Below are 24,214 nucleotides of genomic sequence, written 5' to 3' on the forward strand. Positions count from 1 at the left end.
TCCTCCCATCTTTTGTATGAAAATGTCTGCTGTGGAGGTCAGCTTGGCAAAGGAAAACCACCACCACTGCCATGCATTTTGAGAAAAGTTCTAGTGGCAGATTTGAGGACAAAACGTAAAAACATCATACTGGTCATGGTTTTTGTTGATCAGAATTCTGAGAACTTTTCTGTGCTTCACTGCAATTGGAATGTGAAGACCACATCCAATCTCCTTTTATTAGTTTCTGATAGATTTAATGCAGTGCCAACATTCTGAATATTTGACATTTGATGCATTTGTTGGCCTGACTGAGATCCAGTATTGCACATAATTCTTGTATGGGGCCTTTATTGGGCACCAAAAATATTCTGAAGATACTTTTCCCTCACTGTGAAGGAGGAAACAGTTCTGCTTGCTTGTTTGTAGTGATTAAATGTCGAATTTGAGCTGGAGTAGTTGATATTGAGGATGTTGGTGGAATTAAGGGTAGTGGGGATTTAATCCGGATGATTTAGTTGCTCTCAGTCCAACACACTTACCTATTGTAATATTTCTCCACTCTTTTAGATGTTTTGTTACACTCCCTCCCACTGGAGCGGTAAACAGAGCAGATAGAGTACAGGACTCATTGTTTATTATTTTGAGATCAGGATTTCCCCTGAGTGGAATCTCTTTAGGATTGTTGAGACTGTTGTCACCTGCCTCAATATGATCTTCTTGACTATTGTGTTTGTTATTGATATTTTTATTATTGATGACCTTGCTTTTATAAATAATAGGTCCATTGATGGGGTAGATTTGTCAGTCTCCGATACGTTTTCTCTCTTCTAATCCCACCACTTAAAGAGACTCTGATAACTTTTTCATCCTTTCCATTTCCTCATCCACATGAGGACCAAAAAGGACAGAACCCGAAAATGACATACTTAATATCTTCTGTTGAGCGTCGTGTTACAAGATGGTATGAAAAAAGCCAGGAGGAGTGCCTGAAAGAGATGACATGACAGTAATTTGTAGTCACCAAATCCACTGCATCAATAGCAGCACTAATAACATGACTAGAAATAGGTTGTCCTTTGTTTAGGATCTCTAGGAAATCTTGTTTCCTTTCCTTAGATAGGTCATTTGCCAAATTTTGCAAAGATTCTCATCAAGCCCTGCCATATCTTCCTATCAGTGCTGAGTCACTAGCCTTTTTGAGGGCTGTAGAAGAGGTACCACAAATGTTTCTTCCAACAGGATACATTTTCTTACTTTCCCTCTCTGGGAGGCTGATGTTTCAAAAACCAATGGATCTTTCTTCCTGACAGCAGAAACAATAACCGATTTAGGCTTAGGTTCTTGCTTTAGATAAACTGGTTCCTGTTCTGCCGCCTTATATTTCTTTAGAAGTTGTGGAGTTACTGAAGTCAAAGTGGCTGGAGTGAGGGATTTTTCCTCTGCCAATTCTGTAAATCCTGGGACTAGCAGAAGAGACAGTCTTGGAGAAGCCCATGTTTGCAGAGATTGACCTTGAGGCGCTGTAGAGATGTGTGGCATTGACTTGGTTTTAGGGGTGGTTGCTTCACCAAATCCTCTATCATCTCCCAGTGGTGCCATTTGTACCATGAGAGGAGGCACACCGAGTTCGCAATGCACCAATGCATGGCTGCTCAAAGCACCACCTGCTTTACAGCGGCATCTTTCTGTCTCAATGTCAGGCAAAGGGTAGTATCCTGCGAAGAAGCCCAACAATGACACATTTAAATTAGGGAGTCAGGGACAATCTGTCCATGGATATAATCTGGGTCATTGAAGGGAGGCTTACATTTTTCTTCCACTTTGGGCATGACCATACAGGCCTTTATTGGCTCCTTAAAGTTGTTGGTGGCTGATATGAGCATTCCCTTGAGCATGGGGAGGTAATGAACTGCATGCTACGTCTTAAACAGGGTTTTGACAAGCAAATTGTTCTCATCTTGCACTCTGTGTAGTTTGTCCTGATGATGTTATACAGCCCCTTGTATTACTGTAAGCTTATGCAGTAATAACTGGTGGGGATATTTTTCAGGGTAGGGCTCAAGATCTGGGTCGTCTTGGGAATCTACCACATAATCCTCTTAGGGATCATCTCCTTCTTGGAAACTAATGTGCTTGTCATAGGGGCCTCGTAGATAGTAACGACTGCTCGGCTCTGAGTCAGAATCCTGTAGCTCAGGTGGAGGACAGTGTGGGAGAAGTAGTGGAAGAGGTATGGATGGCAGCTGTGGGAATGGTATAGAGCTCGTGGACAAATCCCTGACACTTGTGGGACTGATAATGTGTAATGGTCTAGTCCTGGTTCCTCCTAGAAGGCTAAACAACATTTTTTCAAGATCCGGATGAGTCCCGGTGCCAGGGGTTTAGCAAGAATTTTGCTCATGTCTGGGTGGATGAAGAGTGTCTTCTGATTTGTATCAAGGATCTCCAAAGGTTTCTCAAAGGTGGACCCCTCTGTGGTGATCTACCTCAGCATTGAGGGGAGCTTTGGTGCTGGCCTTGATCCTGGTTGCTGAGGTAGCTTTGGATTTCAGCTCCTTTTCGGAGCCCCGGGCCAATGTGATACTGCTTTCAGCACAGAGTGTGATTTTTCAGTTTCTCAGTGCTGAGATGGCATGGAAGCACAGTGCAGATTGGTGCCCTTTGATGGGGTCTTCACAGACACTGACAAAGCCTCTTGAGTCTAGGGTGCCTCAGTTGGAGAGGCAAAACCTGAAGGCTTGAACCATTTCTGGCTCGACTTAGGGCTTGATGCCTGACTCCGGCAGGGTTTGTGCACTCTCTCCATTGACCTGTGTTTTGGGGTTCGAGATTGATCTTGAGGCGCTGTAGAGGTGTGTGGTGTTGACTTGTTCTTAGGACCCAAGGCTGGCTTGTGTTGCACCACTGGATCATGGAACTGAACCTTCTCCTCAATGTCACAGGCCTCGGAAAATACAGCCTCGAGGCTCTCCCCTGCTTGACCCACCAGAATGCGGGAGGGCCTTGCTTCATCTTCCTCCACACCTGTCATATTTTCAGCTCCAAAAATGTCAGCTGTCTCCAAAAGACGCCTGTATTTGCATTCTGTGATGGGCCCACCTTCTTCACCTCTGGTACTTAAGGTTTATTTGCAGCGAGGCAGATTTTGAAGGAAGTTTCCTCATGATCTGCAGAGAGGCAGAGGATACAGACCTTGTTAACATAGCTTCAGGTGTATTTCATGTTACACCTAGGGCAGAAGTGGAAGGGAGTCATTTGCATACCCAGAGGTGCATCCTTTGGGACACTACAAGGAGCACTAATGACTAGTCGACAATGACATCTTGAAGCTGTGGTACGTCTAAGCGCAAAGGTTGCTGACCATAAAATCCAAAGTCCCGGAATCAAAGAGAGCTAGATTCCCGCAATAGGGTTGTTTTCATCACAGTCGAAGGGTGAACTGCTGAAACTGAGAAGAAAGAATCAGTGTTTTAGCACGACGATCCCAGAGCAGCCTTCCCAATCGTCTGAGCCTGATGGCAGAAGAAAACAAGCTGAGGTGCAGCCAGTGTGCTGGTGCATTGTGGATCAAGAATTGAGTCACAGGTCTTGTGACTCTGACTACCTTGAATTCTAAAAAGTTGCAAACGTCTGGGCCAAACACTGGAAGGCAGCAGTACACAGAACATGTGCACACGTTTTTATTGTCCTTTATGCTTTTCTTAGTAGTAAGCATTATAGGCTTAGGAAAGTCTCATCGCAAATATTGTGTGTTAAATGTGTGCAATTCTATGGTCCTGCTCTCACAAAACATAATGAGAAACAAGCATTTTCTCTTCTCATATGTCTGTTAGCACATATTGTAATTCATTTTAACAGTGTACAAAGGCTTTTTTGATTAGTGAGGGAGAGAGGTGAATTTGCGTTCAGATAAACAATTTGAAGAGACTTCGTGGACTTGGACTGCTAACAAGGTACAAGCTATGTTTGCGGTGGACAGCTAAAGAAGCAGTAGCTACACGAGAATAGGGTGGAATAAAGATCTGCAGGTACATTATTTTTGTGTTTTGTGACTTCTCAAAACTAAGGGGGGCTCCATGGAGAAATATATTAAACCTCTTATGGTCTACGGCAGGCCTGCATAGCCTCCAGACTGCACCGATTGTCCCCAGGTAATTTAGAGAGGGATGTCTGTTTTGCCTGCTCTACAGAAAGTCTTCACAAATTGAGGAGATACTCGCAAGTCCTTAGGTGTTGGACAGCTCAGGGAAAGGCAGGGCTGACAATTCAGCAGGCCAAGTATCCAAGGTAGCAGTTTTACACTGTTTTTGTCTTAACAAGAAGTGGTGTCTGGGCCAACCAAACAGTGATTGTATTGCCCACAGAATCTCTGCAGTCCCCCTGCGGCTGAATTAAATGTAACAGATCCCATCAGGGCAATCTAACATCGAGAACTACCTTTGAGCAATACAATAATGCTTACCTTCTGTCGTACGAAGCTGTAATGCCAGCCACAGGCATGTTTGGGCAGTGAATGAGGAACACAAGCATAGCCATTAGACTGATCAGTGCACACAATAAACTAAATTTGATGATTCCAGAACAACGAAGTTTCATCTTATTTACAATGAATCCTCCAAGGAATGTGCCCCCTCCTCCAGCCGGGACCACAAGATAACCTGTGTGAAAATAAAGGACAGCAGTATTACAACGATGTATTAGAAGGAATGGTTTCTTATTAACTGTAATCCTAGTTCTCCCTCAGGGGAACCTCTATTGAAATCATAAGCACTGAGTAGTCCAGAACAGGTTGGAGCACTTCTTTAAAATACATCTTCTTAAGTATAGACGTTCGCCTTACTTCAGGAAGGCCAAGACTAGGACATGATTTTGTTGAAAAAACATTTTTCAGCCTATAAAGAAGTCTATATTGGCCAATTACTTTAATGTTTATTTAAAAAGGTTCCAAATATAATTACTAAAATAAGAAAAACGTCCAAGAGTTCAGTAATGTTTTCTTATCAATATAATTCATAAACCTTTTTTAAAGGAATTGGAGAAGAAGGTAAGGGGCAATGTAGACCTATAGGCTGCAGCACTGTAGTCATAAAAAGTGACACTGACCTTTACATACAGGACCATAGTTTACAAACAACTGATCTGTCTTAAGTATATCTTTTGTTTTATCTAGATAATATTTTAAGACCCTTCTCACAATGGTCTCATTAATGTGAAAATCCAAAACTACTTTGGGCAAGAATTTCGGATGAGTTCTAATAACCAACTTATTGCTATGAAAAATTGTATACGGTTCATCAGAACATAAAGCTTGAATGACACAAACTCTACTTGTTGATGCAATGGCAACTAGGAAAGCCATTTTCCAAGAACCGTGTTGTAATGAGGTTTATGATTAGGTTTGAAAGTGGGTAAAGGAGGGGAAGGATGGCTTAGTGGAGGAAAAACCTTTTTGATACCCTCTGAGAAATCTTTAATAACTTAGTGAGAAAAAAGAGATTTGTGAAGGACATTTTCTGGAGGCAGTAATAGCTGCAAAACGGACCTTAACAGACGGGAATTGTAACCCAGAATGGGCCAAATGAAGTAAGTCTGGGAGTAAAGGATTCTTCTTGGCATGTAGTTGGATTAATGTTCTTATCAGAACGCCAGAATCTCTTCCATTTAAAAGAGTAAGATGTAGGCCTTGGTGGACATATAACTTCTTTCAGAATGTTCATGCATTCTTGAGGTAAATTCAAATGTCTATATTGCATGACTTCAGGAGCCATGCTGATAACCTCAGAGGAGAGATTGAGATGGATCATCTGGCATTCGAACTTCATGAGATCCCGTCTACACAGCAGTCTCATGTATGGACGTTCCGACATGAGGAGTTTTTTTTATATATATAGTGCGAACTAGACCCGAAGGTATCGGAGCACTTTACATGAGCACCAGTTGTGTTACAGATGGTCACATTTAATTTTTTGTTTGTTAGGCATGGGGAGATTAAGTGATTTGCCCCGAATCACAGGATAATTGAGCATCCCTGCCGAGACTGGAACCCAGTTTCCCAACTTCGAGGTCGACCGCCCTAGCTGTTAGGCCACATCCTCTCCCCATGAGGAGTAGGTTTGTGATCCACCATTGTCATGGCCACTCCGGAGCTATCAATATCATTCTGGCCTTGGAGTAAGACAGTTCAATGATTACTGATGGTATCAGGGGTAGATGATTACTGATGGATTCAGGGGTATCAGAGGAGAAGTGTAGAGAAATTTGTTGGAAAAGTCGATCCATAGGGCATTTCCCAATGTCCCTGGAAGGTAACACTATGAGCTAGGATTGGGCGTTTTTGTTTTCTGTAGATGCAAATACATCTATGTGAGGAAAACCCCAGGTGCAGAAGATGTTGTGAACAATGGTATCATTAAGCACCCTTTCGTGAAAAATCCTGCTTAAGGAGTCTGCTTATATATTCTGGACACCCAGCAGATGGGGTGCAGTAAACCTTATGTTTCTGACCAGCAACCAATTCCATATTGTTTGGGCTTCCAGTGATAAGGCTCTGGACTTTGTTTGGGCTTCCGTTGATTAGGCTCTGGACATTGTTCCTCCTTGCTTGTTCAGATAGTACATTGCTGTTCTGTTGTCTGCCTTTACAAGGAGTGATTCTATCTTGAAGGATGGTATGAAAGACTTCAGGGCCAAATGGACAGCTCTTAGTTCCAGAAGGTTAATATGGTAAGTCATTTTCTTCGCAGACCATATTCCCTGAGTTTGAATGTGATAGTGTGTGCTCCCTAACCTAACAGAGAGGCTTTGGTCACTATTGTTTGAGAGGTAACATCCTGATGAAAAGGCATCCCTTGTAGGAGATTTTTCAGTTGACACCACCACTTGAGGGATTGCTTCTGTTTGAGGTAAAGTTTGATCGTGTCTGTCCAACTGCCTGAGTATCGACTCTTGTCCTCCAGACAGTCTTGTAGTGGTCTCATGTGGAGACGGACATTTGCCATCAGAAATATACAAGATGCCATTGAGCCGACAAGGGATGACACTTTCCTCACCGTTGGATGAAAGACTTTCATGAGAGATTGACATTTCAGACTTATGGATAAAAGTCTCTCCTCCGAAGTAAACACTTTAATGGTGTCAATAGTAGCTTCTACAAAATGAAGAGACTGAACTGGCGAGGAGGTTGCTGTCTAGCGATTGATATAAACGCCAAGTCGACTGAGAGTAGAGACAGCGATTTGATAATGATGTTGTACTTGTTGTCGCGTGGACACCTTGATAAGCCAGTCGTCATAATACACACAGAGGAATATTTTGAATTTTCTGTGATGTGCAGCTACTACTGCCACGCAGTTCAAAAAAGTTCTAAGGGCTGATTTGAGGCCAAAAGGAAGTACTTTGTACTGGTGGTCATTTAAAAAAACTAATTGGAGAGGTAGAAGTTTCATTCTCTGTGCCTCCAGAGCTTGGAACGAGCTTCCTTTTCAGCTCAGAAATGCCCCGGATCTCCTCTCCTTCCGTAAGGGCTTGAAGACATGGCTCTTTTCTCAGTAGCATGCGCTCAGCTTATCCAGGTAACCAGTACTTAGCGCCAGGATACCCCAGGGTAACCGTGCTCTATAAGTGCAAATAACATTGTGGCCTATTAGAAATCTCAGGAATTTGCTGTGTTTTCTGGCTATTGGGGTCTGAAAATATGCACTCTGAAGATCTATGAAACAGACCCAGTCTCCTTGATGGATTTGAGGATTAATTTGATGTAAAGCTAGTATTCTGAAGTTTTTTCTACATATCCATTTGTTTGTGCTTTCAGACCTAGTATGGGTCTGTATTAGTTTTTCTGACCTTTCTTTTTCACCAAGAAATAAGGGGAATTAATCCCTGTTCCTCCTTGGTTGAGAGATAACCAACCTTCAGCAGAAGAATGTTCATTTCTGCATCTGTAGATATTGATTGGATGATTTTGGTGGAATATTTGGTGCAAACTTGGTGAATTTGAGACAATAACCATTCTGTACAATATTCAGTACCCAGGTGTCATTTGTGATAGATTTCCATTCTGATGGATATTTGGAAATACTCCCCCCTACCGGAGTGGGTAAAGAAAGACGTTTGGAGCCTGCAGGAGGCTTTCCTGCTTGAGCAGATTGATGGCCACCTCTTGCCTTTGATTGGCGCCTTTGATGCTGTTCACAAGGCCTCTGTTACTGTTGTTGGTGATGTCCTTGAAACCACTGAGGGGTTTGAAACTTCTGCGGATAAAAATGCCTCAATTTTTCTAGACCAACTGTTTTTAAGGTCTTCAATTTGTGTTTCATACAAGCCATCTTTTTGTCTGTATGACTTCAAAATAGAGTGTTACCAGAGAAAGGAAGGATGAGAATCCTGTGTTAAGATTCCTGCTTCAGAGCAGCCACGAATGTCACCTGAGAGCTAATCCGTGGCAATATCCATGGGTTGCTAGCAAAGATGAGTCAGCAGCAGTGCTGATACTTGGTTAGAGACCATCATGCCTTCCTTTAAAATTTCTATGAAGTTCTCCCTATAGTCTATTGGGAGATCATCTGTAAATTGTTGTAGGGAGTCCCGTAAGCTTCTATCATATCTGCAGAGAAGCGCAGATGAGCTCGCAGCTTTCATGTTCATAGTCGCTGTGTCACTACCTTGCCCCCCACCGAGTCTAGTTCCCTACTTTCTTTGTCTCCTGGAACCGTGGGTGAAGGAGTTGTTGAATAAATCTTTTTTGCAGCCAAGATAACAACTGAATCAGGAGGAGGATCTAACCACAGGAATAACGGGTCCTATTCCGGAGACATATATTTTTTCTGAAGCCTAGATGGAGCTGTTTTGGCTGAAGCTGGCGTGTGGAAAAGTTCCATAGCTGATTCTAACAAGCCTGTAACCAGAGCCAGAAAAGGAATAGAACGTTGGTGAAGAGTCAAAAATATCACCGACGTAGCTGTTGAGGGAGCAGGCAATGGAATTTTTTGTTTTGTAGCTTCCTGTATGAGTACCTCCTGAAAAGCATTTATGTCATCAATAGGTGAGACTATTAGCTGAGGGGGGTCAGTCAGATTCAGTGAGTATCTTCTGTTGTTAGAAGGCGAGGTTGAATAAAAGGACCTTTTTCTGGTTCTTGACCTCGACCTGGACCAAGGACGATATCTGTGTCTGTGCCTAGATGAGCGTTGAGACAAGGAGTGTCGAGAACTGTGACAGCAACATCTGGAAGTTCCTCTTGATCAAGATCTGTGGTGCGATCTAGATTTTGACCAAGGAGATTTAGATCTCCGTGGAGCGGCTGGAGGCCTCAGCGGTGAAGGAGCTTCCAAAGGTCCCTCTGTCTGAGGGAGAGGTAGCGGTGAAGCAAGCTGGCACTGAAGGAGCTAGACCATGCAAAGGAGGAGGTTGCGGGGAATCTGAAACGAGGACTGGTGATCATGGAGTGTATGCCCTGGAGTATTCACAATTAGAAGTTGATGGCAACCTTTTTGCTCTAATTTTTCTGATCCTTTACGCTGATCTGGCATTTTTCGATGTCGAGTGTCTTCTATGTCTCGACGTCATGGACTATCTTGATGTTGAATGCCTCCTGTGTTTCAAACCTCATGGAATCTTTCGACATTGACCTTTTGTTTTTCGATGCCGAACGTCTTCTCCTCCTTGACGTCAACCCAGCTCTGGACGAGAAACGGCATTGTTTTTGTGGAGTTCTCCTCATTTCGGATCTCCTTCTCATGGATTTCTCAGCGGGAAGGGGAGAAATCCTGGTAGAGGACTCGCCCTCTCCTTTCTCATGTTAAGGGCCACCTTCAGATTCCGCCTCTTGCCTGCGCCGCTCTTAGCTCAATTAAGGCAAATCTTCTCTCTGTCCTTCAGAGTACATTTGGAGAAGGTCCTTCAGTGCTGATATCTGTCAGGATTGTGACTGTCCGAAAGGCTCAGAATCCAGAGATCATGAGGATCTGATTTGGCCTTCTTTCTGCCACAAGTAGGACATTTGACAAATAAAGATGACATTTTGTCTGGAAGATTAATTTTCCTGTCAGAAAATGACAGAAAAACACTTTAAATGTTCAAAGACGTCCCATAAAGTTGTTGCCAAATACTTTGAGAAAGATTTTATTGAGAAAAAGCCAAAAACTGGAGGGCTGTGGGTGTTTCAAGGTGCGGTGTCAGTTTTTATGGCTACAGTACTGCGGTCTACTTTGACCCATTCCTTCTTCTCCATTTCCTTTAAAAAAAGGTCTAAGAACGAAATTGATAAGAAAAAATTATTCAACTCTTGGAATTTTTTCTTATTTTACTAATGATATTATGACCTTTTTATACAAAAGGAAAATGCTACTTACCAGTATGCATCTGTTCTTGGCATGTAGAGCTGCAGATCCACACACTAGCTTTAGATCGCCATCTGGTGTTGGGCTCGGATGCTTGCACCTTGTTGTTGTCTTGGAAGAAGTCTTTGTAATCACGAGATAGGTGACTCCTCCCTTGGACGATAGTGTGCATCGACTCCATCCTTAGATTGTTTTTCACCATAATGGGAAATGATGGAGTTAGTAGAAAGAAAAAGATGTCCATGTGTGTATATCTAAGTAAGATAGAACTGGAACAGATACAGGTCCCGGGGAGGTGGGTGGACGTGTGTGGATCTGCAGCTCTACATTCCAAGAACAGATGCATACTGGTAAGTAGCATTTTACGTTTGAGGCATATGAGCTGCAGATCACACACTGGCATAGACTGTAAAGCAGTATCTACCCTGCGTTGGTAATCCTGTATCGGTTGCAGTAGTTTGAAAGAGAGTTTTAAGAACAGCTTGGCCCACAGTAACTTGTTGCTTGTCTTGCACGTCAACACAATAGTGTTTAGTGAAGGTGTGTGTTATGGACCATGTTGCTGCCTTACAGATGTCTTCTAGGGGAATGTTCCCTAAGAATGCCATGGAGGCCCCTAGTTTGTGTGTGGAATGCGCTCTAGGGGGAATTGTTAATGTGCGTTTACCTTTTTGGTAGCATATTTGGATACATTTAACGATCCACCTTGCAATCCCAGCTTTGGAGATGGGGTTACCTTTATGCGGTGGGGAGAAAGCTATGAACAATTGTTTTGTCTTGCCAGAGGATTTAGTTCTGTCAATGTACTAAAGTAGGGCTCTTTTTACATCTAGGGTGTGTAGAGCTCTCTCTGCTACGGAGTCTGGGTATTGAAAAAACACTGGTAACTCCACCGATTGGTTAAGATGAAATGGAGAGATGACTTTAGGAAGGAATTTTGGATTTGTTCTGAGAACCACATTGTTACGATGTATTTGTAAGAATGGTTCTTGTATGGTTAAAGCCTGGATCTCACTTACTCTTCTAAGAGAGGTGATTACAATAAGGAAAGCTACTTTCCATGTGAGGAACTGCAATTCGCATTTATGCAGAGGTTCAAATGGGGGTCTCATGAGCCTAGTAAGAACTATATTTAGATTCCATACTGGAGAGGGTGGCAACCTGGGAGAAATGATTTTTTTCAGTCCCTCCATAAAGGCTTTAATTGCAGGGACTCTAAAAAGTGACAAGTGTTGTCTGTTTTGTAAATAAGCAGCAAGTGCTGCTAGATGTAAACGTTTGGATGAATATGCTAGATTACATCTTTGCAAGTGTAGTAAGTAGCAGATGATGTTCTGGATGGAGGCATCCAGTCTATCAATATGGTTGTTAGTGCAGTAAATGGCAAATCTTTTCCATTTTGCAGCTTAGCAAGCACTAGTAGTAGAGCGTCTGGCTTCTTTAATGATGTTCATACAGTCTGGTGGTAGGTTAAGGTAACCGAACTCTAGGACTTCAGGAGCTAGATCGCCAAATTCAACTGACCTGGATCTGGATGTCTGACCTCTCCATGGTTCTGTGTTAACAAGGATGGGGACAGGCGCAGTTTTTGGTGTGGAACTAGTGAGAGTTCCAATAGTGTTGTGAACCACGGTTGGCGTGCCCATGTGGGAGCTACTAGGATTAGTTTGAGAGACCATTGCCGAAGCTTGCGTACTACTAGTGGAATCAGTGGGAGTGGCGTAAAAGCGTATGCAAATCTGCCTGACCAGTTCATCCATATCGCATTGCCCTTGGACAATTGGTGTGGAAACCTGGCGGCGAAAGTTGGGCATTTTTTACGTTTTCGTGTGTGGCGAACAGATCTATGTCTGGTTGGCCCCACATTTGGAAAAATGGTAGAAGAACTTGGAGATGTAGTTCCCATTCGTGTATCTGCTGTGTCTGTCAACTTAACAGATCCGCAATCTGATTGTGAACTCCTGGAAGGTGTTCCGCAAGTACGTATATATTTTGTGGGATGGCCCATCTCCAAATGTTCTGTGCGAGCTGGGACAGCTGCAGAGAATGTGTGCCTCCCTGTTTTTGTATGTAATACATGGCTGTCATGTTGTCCGTCCGGATCAGGACAGCTTTGTTTTGTAGATGTACTTGAAACGATTTTAATGCAAGAAATATTGCTAGTAGTTTCAGGTGATTGATGTGGAGCACTTTTTGTTGAGTGGTCCATTTGCCTTGAGTTGTATGCCCGAGGAGATGGGCTCCCCATCCTGTGAGTGATGCGTCTGTTGTGGGCACTATCTGTGGAACAGGCTCTAGGAACGGCCGCCCTCTGGACAAGTTTGTTGTATTCCACCACTGCAGAGAGCGATGTGTGCTGCTGTCTACCAACACCAGTTCTGTAAGTTGTCTTTGAGCCTGATTCCACTGATGTGCTAGACATTCCTGTAAGGGACGCATTTGAAGTCTTGCATAAGGTACAATAAAGGTGCAAGATGCCATCATGCCTATAAGTTGCATGAACAATGTGGCTGTGAGAGAGTGTTGGGCCTGAAATTTTGGGATGAGGGTTTATATACTGGCTATCCTGGCTGGACTGGGATATGCTAGAGCTGTGGAAGTGTTTATTGTGGCCCCTAGATATTGGTGTATGTGAGAGGGCTGGAGATGCGACTTGGTGTGGTTGACTGTGAACCCCAAGTTATGTAATGTTTGGATGGTTTGGTGAGTGTGTTGAACACATTGGTTGAATGACTTGGCTTTTATTAGCCAGTCGTCCAGATATGGGAAGACATGGATCTGTTGTCTTCTCAAATGTGCTGCTACCACCGCAAGGCATTTTGTGAATACTCTGGGTGCGGTGGTGACTCCGAACAGAAGGACTTTGAACTGATAGTGTTGTTCGTCCACTACGAACCTTAGATACTTCCTGTGAGCAGAATGTATGGGAATGTGGATGTAAGCGTCCAGGAGTTCTAGTGTGGCAAGGAAGTCGCCTTGTTGCAACAGTGGGAGCACTTGTTGGAGAGTGATCATGTGAAAATGATCCGAGTGTATATGCAGATTGAGGGATACGAGGTCGAGTATTGGTCTTAGAGTCCCGTCCTTTTTAAGTATTAGGAAATACAGCGAGTAAACCCCTGTTCCTTGATGTGGTAAAGGAACAGGCTCTATTGCGTGCTTTTGAAGCAGTGAGAGAATTTCTTGTGTGAAGAGCGTGAGATGATCTGTGGACATTGGACGCTGCTTGGGTGGTATGTGTGGGGGGGGTAGCTGTAAGTTCCAGGCAGTAACCATACTAGATAATCTGTCTTACCCACTTGTCTGTTCTGATGGAATTCCAGACAGGTAGGAACTGTGATAATCTTCCCCCGACCGGAGTGGAATGGCCTGGGGGGAGTGGCGGGAAGTCACTGTATTGTCGTAGAGGAGGTGCGAGTGTTGTTGTTACCTCAGTCTCTCCCTTTATTGTTATTTCGTTTGTATCCACCTCTAAAATATCCTCTATTGGGAGATGTTTGTGTAGTGGTTTTAAAGGAGGATGAGGTGTCTGTGGCCATGTACTTGGAGGCTCCTCTGTAAAAGGAGCGACAAAAGGAGCCACGTGTTTGTGGAGACTGTAACGCTCCCATGGACTTAGCAGTCTCTGTGTCTTTCTTCATTTTTTCAAGAGCAGTGTCCAAAGCCGATCCAAATAGTTGTTCTTGGTTGAACGGCTGGTTCAGGATGGTTGTCTGGACCTCTTGCTTAAAGCCTGAAATGCGCAGCCAGGCATGTCGTCTGAGCAGTACACTGGTATTGATGGATCTAGAGGCAGTGTCTCATGCGTCAAGGGCGCATTTGATTGAAGCGTTTGATATTAGTTTGCCCTCTTGCATGAGATCATTTGCCTGAGTTTTGTATTGGTCAGGCAAATGCTGTAATAGGGTTTCTAGTTGGTCATAGTGGGCCCTATCATATCTAGCCAGCAGTGCTTGCCTGTTGGCTATGCGCCAGTGATTGGCGGCCTGCGCAGCTACTCTTTTGCCAGATGCGTCCAGTAATTTGGATTCCTTATCTGGGGTGGTGCATCCCCGGAGGTTTGTGAGTTGGCGCGCTTTCTAGCGTTGGAAACTACTAGAGAATCCAAAGGCAGTTGCCCCTTAATGTAAGCAGGGTCTTCAGGAGCAGGTCTATATATTTTATCTATCCTAGGATTAAGAATCCTGGCACGTACGGGATCTTTGAACACGTCAGGGGCATGCTTAATGACTCCTTTAATCATTGGTAATATTTGCACTGTTTTTTGGGACTGTTCAAATGTGTCTAAAAGGAAGTCCTTCTCTGCTGTGTCTGAGTGCATTTTCACACCGTGAAAAATGGCAGCCCTGTTAAGCAATTGTCCAAAACCAACATTATCGTCTGGGGGAGATGGTTTTGAGCGGTATGGTTGGGGTCTTGGGAGGTCTGGTAGATCTATTGGACAGTGTAATCCCAATCATCTTGTGGTGGGTCAGCTGGATCTGTGAAAGGATCAGGGTCTCCCCTCGTCCCTAGGTCATCATCATCATCATCATCCTGTGGTGGTGCATGTGTGGAGAAGTTACAGGCAGAGGTGGTGTAACAGATTAGGGAGAGGAAGGGGGTTAGAAGGAAGTATAGGAGAAGAAGGAGGCATAGGTGATGTAGCAGAGTCCTTCTTCTTCACAGGCACTGGAGGGCCATGTGCGGTGTCTAACTTCCTCTTCTTGCATGGCACAGCTGTGACATTTCCTGTTTTGGGATTAATATAGATCTTTTTCTGCTTAGGATCGATAGGATCCGGATGAAAAAGTTCCTCTTCCTCGATGACCGCTTTCGGTGTCGTTTTTTCCGGTTCCGAGCGGGGCTGTTGTTGGGTTTTATGCTCTTTGGCCTGGTAGGATCCTTAGGCTTGTCTTTCGGTTCCGAGGATTTCGGTTTCGGAGCCGAGGCAGGATCTTTAGGCTTAGAAGCGTTCATAGCCGGTTTATCCACGGGTCTCGAGGTTTTCGGGGCCGGTTTGTCTTTTGACGTGGAAGGAGTCGGAACCGATTTCGGAGCCGAGTGTTCCTTTGGCTTCGGTGCCAAAGGCACCGGTGGGACAATTATATGCGGTTTGCTTGGTCCCGAGCTACCGGAAGGCTTGTCTTTTTTCTTCGGAGCCGGGCACGGGCTTCTGAAGTGTGTTTTCGGTCGCGACTGGGGCCAACAGGCGAAGTCTTGACCAGTGCCTTTTTGTTTTGGTGGTGGGGTTGGAGTTGGGGCAGTAGTACTCACTCGTTGACCAGGAGTGATGGGGTCATCTGAGTCTTCTGCCTCTGACATGATTTCGAGATCCTCGAAATCTTCTTCTGGGACATCCGGGCCTTCATCGAAGATGTCCTCTGGTTCCGAAGCTGATCTCTGCACCATGATATGTCGTTGAGCCCTTCGATCGCGAATAGTCGCCTTTGATCGAAAGGATGCGCAGGCTGGACAGCTTGACTCGTCGTGTTCTGGCAAGAGCGACGGGATGCAGACCTTATGATGGTCTGTGCCGGAACTTTGCACCACACTGGGGGCATTTCTTGAATGGCGTCCTTTCCATGAGCCGTAGGCCTTACGGCATCGATAGGCCCAGCAGCCCGCATCGACGACTGGAATCGGGCCGATGAAAGGCGTGTCGAAGATATCGATGTTCGATGTCAATCCGAAGTTTGTGAAAGTTTTGCGCGTCGAAATAGTTTGAAATGGAAGTTTTGAACCGGAGCGCAAAAGTTGCATCCGAACCCAATGGCGGAAAAAAACAATCTAAGGATGGAGTCGATGTCCATGCGCACTATCGTCCAAGGGAGGAGTCACCTATCTCGTGACTACAAAGACTTCTTCCAAGACAACATCAAGGTGCAAGCATTCGAGCCCAACACCAGATGGCGATCTAATCTTTATGGGCTGCAAAACATTTTGTAACAAAATTACATCCTAGTCTTGGCCTTCCTGAAGTAAGACGAACGTCTATTCTTAAAAAGATGTGTTTTAAAGAAGTACTTGGAGATCCCTGCACATGGACGGGACTTTTCAGTGCTTATGATTATCAATGGAGATTCCCTGAGTGAGAAACTTACACTCTCTTTGCATGCATTTTGAAATCACAACTACACCGAAGAGCATACTAACGTGCATGTATTATTTAAGGGCTGAAGCCGGACTCAGAAGAGGCTGGTAACCAAAAACACAGCTAACCAACGACTCTGGCAGCATATTCGCCCTACTTAAGATGAGCTGGAAGGGTGAATGTCCTGCTGACAGAATCTCCTTGGCTATGCGCTGAGTCTTTGAGAAACTAATGTGCAACCATATCATCCAGTGTTGCCTCCATGAAGGTCAGCCACACAAAGGATTGCAGGGATTACAGAAGCCTAAACATCTCCAGTACCCACCTTTGCTGGTGGAATTTGCATGGAAGTTGGCAGATATTAGTGGATTTCTACTGCAATGTTTCTCAACTAAAGTGGTACCTTCTGTGGTGAAGGCAACCGGTTTCAATGAAAAATCACTACCGCTTTGGTGGAGTACCTTAAATTTGGAAGATTTTCCCCTTCTTCCTTGACAGTAGGAAGAAATCTGCCACAAGGCAGATGGAAACTCTACCCTTTGCAGGTTTCTGTGGAGTGTCATGTTCTATGGTATTTTTTAGATTTAGCTTTTCTTTTGGGCCTTGTGTATTTTACCCAACCAGGTGTCTTTTAGACCAATGTTCAGTGATGTGGAGTGCAAGGGCTTCTGAATACTGAATTCTGGATTGGATCAAACACAGCTACAGAACTAAAATACTCCTCCTCCCACCCAATGTTAATTATGAATTAGAGGTCCTCTTCCATGGAGAACAGCCTTTCCGGTGACTAAACCTTCTGCGCCCAGTTCACTGACTCCTTCTCCTTTGGTCAAATTCAGTAAGGGACTTTGCTGCCAATTAGCTGAATGGACAGAGTCAGGGCAGGCCAGGGTTCATGCACCATCCGTGCTGAGTCTCTCTGTTGGAAATTCTCCCCAAATAATCTTGTGTTCAACTGATCAGGGTCTCCACCTCCTTCTTGTTGTGGTACTGGAGGGCTTCTATAATGTAAGAATTACACAGACTGCCTCTGTTGATCTTTGCCTATAGGAAGTAGGTACACCTAATCCCTTAATTGGTCTTTCAGAGCTATTCAGACCTGAACGTCCCCCATTGAGAGATCAGGGCTTACCCTAAATCCTCTCTTAGGAGTTGGCCTCTCCTAACAAACGAACAGTGTGCTGCTTAGCAGGAGGAAAATTCAGCTCTTGATGAGAGTTGAGATCAGGAATAGGTGCTGTATCTCAGGTTCCCTCTCTGACAGGGTTTCTCATTCATGACTGTCCTGAGACTGGTTGGTAAGTAGTTGTAGCCTAAGGGTCAGGTTCCTCTACGCACTTTTCTGGCAGAACCCCCATTTACATTTACCTCTGGCTTGTTTGGCATTTAGATCATCCCTTCACGTTTGACAATAGTGAATTTCCAAGGTTGAATGAGACTTGCCTGCTTGTCTGTTGTTGGGTGTTTGACTTGGACCAAAATCTCAAAAAGTTCCATTTTACAATTCTCATATTTCGTCAGGGGCTGGGCTGCTCACATGTCCTTTGTGCCACACTGTGAACATCCTTTTACGAAGTGAACACTGGGGCATCAGTGGTCCCTGGGTAGACACTGCAAATAGGCCCATCCATCCTCATTTGACACATCCAAATTCTCACTGGATGTGCTGGTACTATGGATTTACATCCTTCATTCCTTTTGGATCTCCTCAGTTTGCAACACTTACGTCAATGCAGTCAAAGTTGAGACCTTCAATGAAAGTTTCCTGGTTCTTTTGTGGGATCATTGTAAGCTGCATGCAGAGCTGGGGTCACTTTGAATTTCGCGGGACTGCCTGACAGTACAATCTGTCTTCTCAATTGTCTCCTCTGGTGTTGGCTCTTCCAGTGACACTTCTTCTTTAAGCAAGCCTGACATTTTATTGCTCGATGAGCCACATTGTTTGGAGGGGCTGTTTCTCTGCACTTTCATTGACAATCAAGAGGACTGTAAGTACTTTGCTGCTACAGTGGTTTAATAAAGCACCTCTGCTTTTCTCAGTGTTATGTGCATGGTCATGTTCCTAACAATGGTGAGAAAGATTTTCTTCTCAGAATCCCTCCTCTCTGACTGGTGCTTCTGCAGCTTTGGAGGATCTGGGAAGGGAGTTGTTCTGAACTGTTTGTCCGAACCTTAATAATGGAATGAAGAATCTCTGATAACGTTTGCCACGGTAAAGGGTGATGATAAGTTCGCTACCATTATGCCCAAAACTATTTGTGGTGCCTTTTTGGAGGATGCATGTGATTCTGCAATCGTTGGCCTCCTATAGTTTGCCACTATCTTAGATCAAGTGGACAAAGCTTACACTAGCATTGCTCTACATATAATACTAATAATAACCCAATAATTGTAAAGCGCAAACAAATCACCTCTAAGGGTCTCAAGGAGCTGGGGTCCGTCGGGAAGATTAAGCGAGCTATTACCCAGAGTCACATGGTGGTGGGCTGAGCTGCCACCGGCGATCGAACCGTGAGCCCCGGTCTCCGGAGTCAGCCGCCCTGGCTGCTGCGCCACACTTCTCTCGGCATATGCTACTTTTTAGGATATCTGTCTGGCATCTAAGAGGACCATCAGATGCCTCCTGTGATATTTTCGAACTCCAATTTAGTTGGAGATGGTTTGTAATTCTTCCATGGGTCTAGGGGAGTAGGGACTGGACATTCAAGCAAGTAAAAGGTAGTAACTAGTGTGACTCTTGTACTAGGTCCAATCTAGGTTCTCCTTTGTCTAGAAAACCCACCTGCGTATCTCTTCTCTTTCCTCCATCACTTTGGACTACTAACGAGAGTAGTTGATCACTGAAGATCTGGAAATGAGAGGGCTTAGTGTGGCCTGACCTGCTTTTTAGCTCATATTAAGATGAACAAAAATAATATCCTTCATGCAAACGTGCCTGAGTGTGGGCCGACCAGCTTTTTAACCTATTTAATGTTGAACAAAAATTAATTATTTTGTGCAAAAGTTCAAAATGCACATCCAATGAGTATGGACTAAGGGAGACAGTGGAACACTGGAATGACATTTAGGACACGATTTTTATATTGGCAGGAGGCCCATTTCTCAGCCAGGGCGGCAGAGTAAATTTACTCCGTTGCCCACAAATTTAGAAATGTCCCCTGGTCCAGAGAACATTTCTAGTATTGACAGAATCCTGCCAATGCATTTTAAGTTTGCTGGACGGCTCTGTCAACATGACAGAGCCGGTACGGCACACTTACAATATAAGATTTAGACACTGGCGGATGTAAGTTTGACGATGGCGGAGACTACTTCTCTGCTGTGGTCAAACCCCTCCGATGGCCTGATGGGGTAAGGGCAGTGGGAGGTTTGGCTATATGCCTGCCCATTTAATTTAGATGGGCGGACATGCAATTTCAATGCACATCACCACCAGGAAAAATCTGGCGGTATGGAGACTGAAAAGTGCTCAATGCCCCACTCACCATGGAAGCAAACTCCCATGGCGAGGAGGGCATTGTTTTATTTTATTTCAAAAAGAAAATCCGGCTTTGGGATGTTCTTTTTGAAAATTAAAAAAATATTTTAAGTTTTTCATACTTTGTCCTGTTGACGGAGCTGTCCGGCAAACTTATAATGCATTGGCAGGAACCATTGTGACAGGGAATCCTGTCAATGTTAGGCATGTCCGCTGGGCTAGTGGACATTTCTATATTTTGTGGGCACCTCCTCTGTGTGGACCACAGTGTAATTTACTTGGTCACCCAGGGCCATCTGCTAATGTTTAAATCGGACTCTAAATCATTTGAATGTATACTAAGATTCTTCTCTAAATCCATTCAATAATGCTTGCCTGTTTCTGTGGAAGAAGTACTTGAGACACTCCTCAAAAGTTAAATAGAGACTAGAAGTCCCTCTAACACCAAAAGCAGCATGAGCTGTCCTGATTTTCCAATTACACTCTTTCAAAAGTCACAAAGAACAAGCTACTTACCTTCGGTAACGCTTTTTCTGTTGGAAACAGTATCTATCTGTGGATTCCTCAACTTCTGAATATCCCAATGCGCCAGAATTCGACTGAAACTTTTCTTTACACCTCTCCCACTTCGACGAGGATATCATAATGCCATTGCTTTGCACCCGACTCCACGTAACGTCATAACAAGCCCTCGTCGGCGTGCTGACATCAGTTTCTACCCTTTTTTATCGTGCCTTCGAGGCGAACGTGTGAAACCAACAGTATCCATGTGGAATCATATGGTAGGTCTCAAATAAAAACCTTAAATATATACATACTATATATGCACACACACACACACATATATATAGTATAAACAAAATAAAAAACATACAAATACCTCTGTTTTTGGCATATGCAGACAAGCAAGGGGAACGATGGGTCAGTGCAGAATCCACAGTTAGATACTGTATTCACCAGAAAAAGCATTACCAAAGATAAGTAACTTGTTCTTTTGATGGATACATCTACTTGTGGATTCCTCATAGAATCCCGAATCAGTCCCGCACTCTGAGGTGGGTGCCTGTCTACTTACACCAAAAGATCCTGCAACATTGAGCGGGCAAAGTGACCATCCCCCTCACTTCAAAGTCTAAACGATAGTGCTTCGCAAAAGTGTGGAGGGAGGCCCAAGTTGGCGCTTTGCAAATGTCAATCATAGGGACACCTCTAGCCAAAGTGGTAGTAGAAGACTTTGCTCTAGTAAAATGAGCTCTAATACCTTCAGGTAGTTCTTTGTTAGCCATGGCATGGCAAATCTTGATACACAGGATTGTCCATCTGGACAATGTCCTTCTATGCATTGCTTTTCCTTTCATCTTGCCGACTTAACCAACAAACAGCTGATTATCCAGCCGGAGATCACGAGTTTTGTCCACTTAAAAGCTCAGAGCCCTTTTAGGGACCAAAAGATGAAGCCTTTCCTCCGCTTTAGATGGATGCGGAGGATAGAAAGTAGGAAGGGTGATAGACTGGCCCAAGTGGAGGGGAGTAACCACCTTTGGCAGGAAAGCAGCCCTCGTTCTCAATACCAACTTGCCTGCATAGGAAGTCATGAAGGAGGGTTTCACACTTAATACCTGCAATTCACTAATATGTCTAACTGATGTTATGGCAACCAGAAAAATTGTTTTGAAAGTAAGAAACCTTAAAGGACAACTATGCAGGTGCTCAAACAGAGCACCCAAAATAAAGGTTAACACCAAATTAAGATCCCACTGAGGCATGATAAACAGAGTGGGAGGGAACTTGTTAGTAAGTCCCTTAATAAACCTTGACACTATAGGGGACTTAAAAAGGGAAGGTTGGACGGATAAGCAGAGGAATGCCGAAAGGGCAGACAAATACCACTGAACTGTTGTAACCGCACAACCCTGCTGCGCTAGGGACACCGCAAAGCGTAAAATGTCAGATAAAGGGGATTTTGAAGGGTCAAGGGAATTTTCTTCACACCAAATTTTACCCATCTGCCAGCATAAACCGACTTGGTGGAGTGTCTTCTGGCCGATAGTATAGCATCTACTACATCAGAAGGAAGAGAAAAAAAACTCAGGTTGCCCTGTTCAATCCCCAGGCATCTGCAAGCTCTGGAGGATGGGGTGTAGAAACTGCCCCTGCTACTGTGAGAGGAAGTCTGCCCTGTGAAGGTGACAGAGCAGAGGGCACAGAGAGAGGTGAAGAAGGTCTGTATACCATACTCTTCACGGCCAATCCCGGGCCATTAATATGAATTGGGCCCGGTTGTGGCGAATCTTCCTTAGAACGAAAGGAATCAAGGGTATGAGGGGAAATATGTAAAACAGCTGGGCACCCCAGTCCAATTGAAACGCGTCCTCAGAGCTCCTTGCAACAGATACTGAAAGCTGCCGTACAATGGGCAGTTTGCATTCTCTTGAGTGGCAAATAAGTCTATCTGAGGGGGTCCCACATAGCCAGAAAATGTGTTGTACCACTTCCGGATGGAGACGCCACTCATGATTGGCAGAAGAATGCTGGCCGAGTCTGTCCGCATGGAGGTTAAGAACTCCAGCCAAGTGATTTGCCAAGATGCTGATCTGATGGTACTGTGCCCAGGGCCAGAATTGCAGAGCCTTTCTGCAGAGAGAATACAACCCTACTCCTCCCTGTTTGTTTATGTACTACATCGCGGTAGTATTGTCTGTTAATACTTGAACTGACTGACCATGAAGGGACGGGACGAAGGCCTTGAGAGCCAGACGTATCGCAGAAGATTGATATGCAACAATCTTTCCTCTGGAGTACAAAAAACTTTGATATCCAGATCCTCCAGATGAGCGCCGCACCCTAGAGTGAAGGCATCCGTTATCACTGTGGCCACCGGAGGTGGAGGGTGGAACGGCTTCCCTTGAGACAGATTGCCAGACATACCTCACCATTGTAGATCCATTGCAGTGTCTCTGGAGATCTTGACATACTCTTCGAGAACCCGTCTTGTGATTAAACCACTGCCTGTGGAGGCACCACTGGAGGGCCTTCATGTGCCAGCGTGCATGGAAAACCAACAGAATGCAAGAGGCCATTAGACCTAGCAGGCGTAAAACCTTCAAGACTGAAACCATAGCTCCATTGTGAAACATTAAAATCATAGCCTGAATGTACAGAATCCTCTGAGGAGGCAGGTAAGCTCCATTCACCGTAGTGTCCAGTACTGCCCCTATGAACAGTGTGGGCTGGGAGGGCTCTAGGTGAGATTTGGGTATGTTCATAGTAAAACCAAGGTTGAACAACAACTGCGTTGTCAACTGCAAATGATGCAACACCAACTCTGGAGTCTTAGCCTTGATCACCCAATCATCCAGGTAAGAGAATACTTGGATTCCCCACCTTCTGAGATGCACTGCGACCACTGCCATCACCTTCATGAAGACTCGAGATACGGAAGTAAGACTGATAATGTTGAGACGCCACCGTAAAATGGAGGTACTTCCTCTGCGATTTCAGAATGTGTATGTGAAAAAAAGCACACTGCAAATCGATTGAAACCTTCTAGTCTTCCTTATCCAGCACTAGAAGCACTCGTGCATCTTGAACTTTTCCTGCTTGAGGAATCAGTTTAAAATCCTAAGCTCCAGAATTGGCCACAAGCGGCTGTCCTTTTTGGGAATCAGGAAATACTGATAATATCATCCCTGACCCCATTCCTGCTCTGGAACCAACTCTACTGCACCCATCTGAAGCAGAATTTGAACTTTGTGTTGGAACAGAAGATGCTCTTCTGAATAAAAACCCTGTTGGGGAGGAAAAGGTGGGGGAAACTCTTGGAAGGATAGGGAGTACTCATTGTCCACAGTGTCTAAAACCCAAAGATCTGTTGTCACAGATCTTCATTGAGGAAGAAAATAGACCAACCATCCTCCCACTGGACAAGCATGCTCCAAGATGGTGGAACTATGGCTCCGAATCAGGGCATCTAGGTGGAGTCAATGCTCTTGGACTCGAGGGGAACATCGTAGCGACCTCAGGAGATGGAGTCAGAGACATCTCACCTCGGTCTTCATGAGTCTTCGAACTCAGGGACACCAACCTCAGCGAGTCATCTTAAGCACCATAGACAGTCGTCATGAGGGTTTGTGATTGACATTTGACCCACACATTCCCTGCAAGGCTGCAAACTAGACTTCCTCTGAGGCGATATTCTTCCTTTGTAACAACGTTGCTATTTTCTGGAAAAAATGACGCGAGAGCTTCTAGTACTATGGAAAGCCTGGGAAAAAACCATTAAGCGTCGAAGGCGCAGAAAAAAAGGGAACTGACATCAGCACACCGATGAGGGCTTCTTATGGC

At 44.5% G+C, this 24,214-nt stretch overlaps 1 protein-coding gene across 1 annotated transcript in view; it reads right to left on the reverse strand.

The window, feature by feature from the left end:
• LOC146812650 (solute carrier organic anion transporter family member 4A1-like) overlaps positions 1-24,214 on the reverse strand; it is a 542,408-nt gene that overhangs the window by 244,198 nt on the left and 273,996 nt on the right. Inside the window, exon 7 of the mRNA XM_085619748.1 lies at positions 4,445-4,640. Within this exon, the coding sequence (XP_085475874.1) occupies positions 4,445-4,640 (196 nt within the window). The remainder of the gene's footprint in view (positions 1-4,444; positions 4,641-24,214) is intronic.

This window comes from Triturus cristatus, chromosome 7, assembly GCF_964204655.1.
Source record: "Triturus cristatus chromosome 7, aTriCri1.1, whole genome shotgun sequence".
Classification (NCBI taxonomy): domain Eukaryota; kingdom Metazoa; phylum Chordata; class Amphibia; order Caudata; family Salamandridae; genus Triturus; species Triturus cristatus.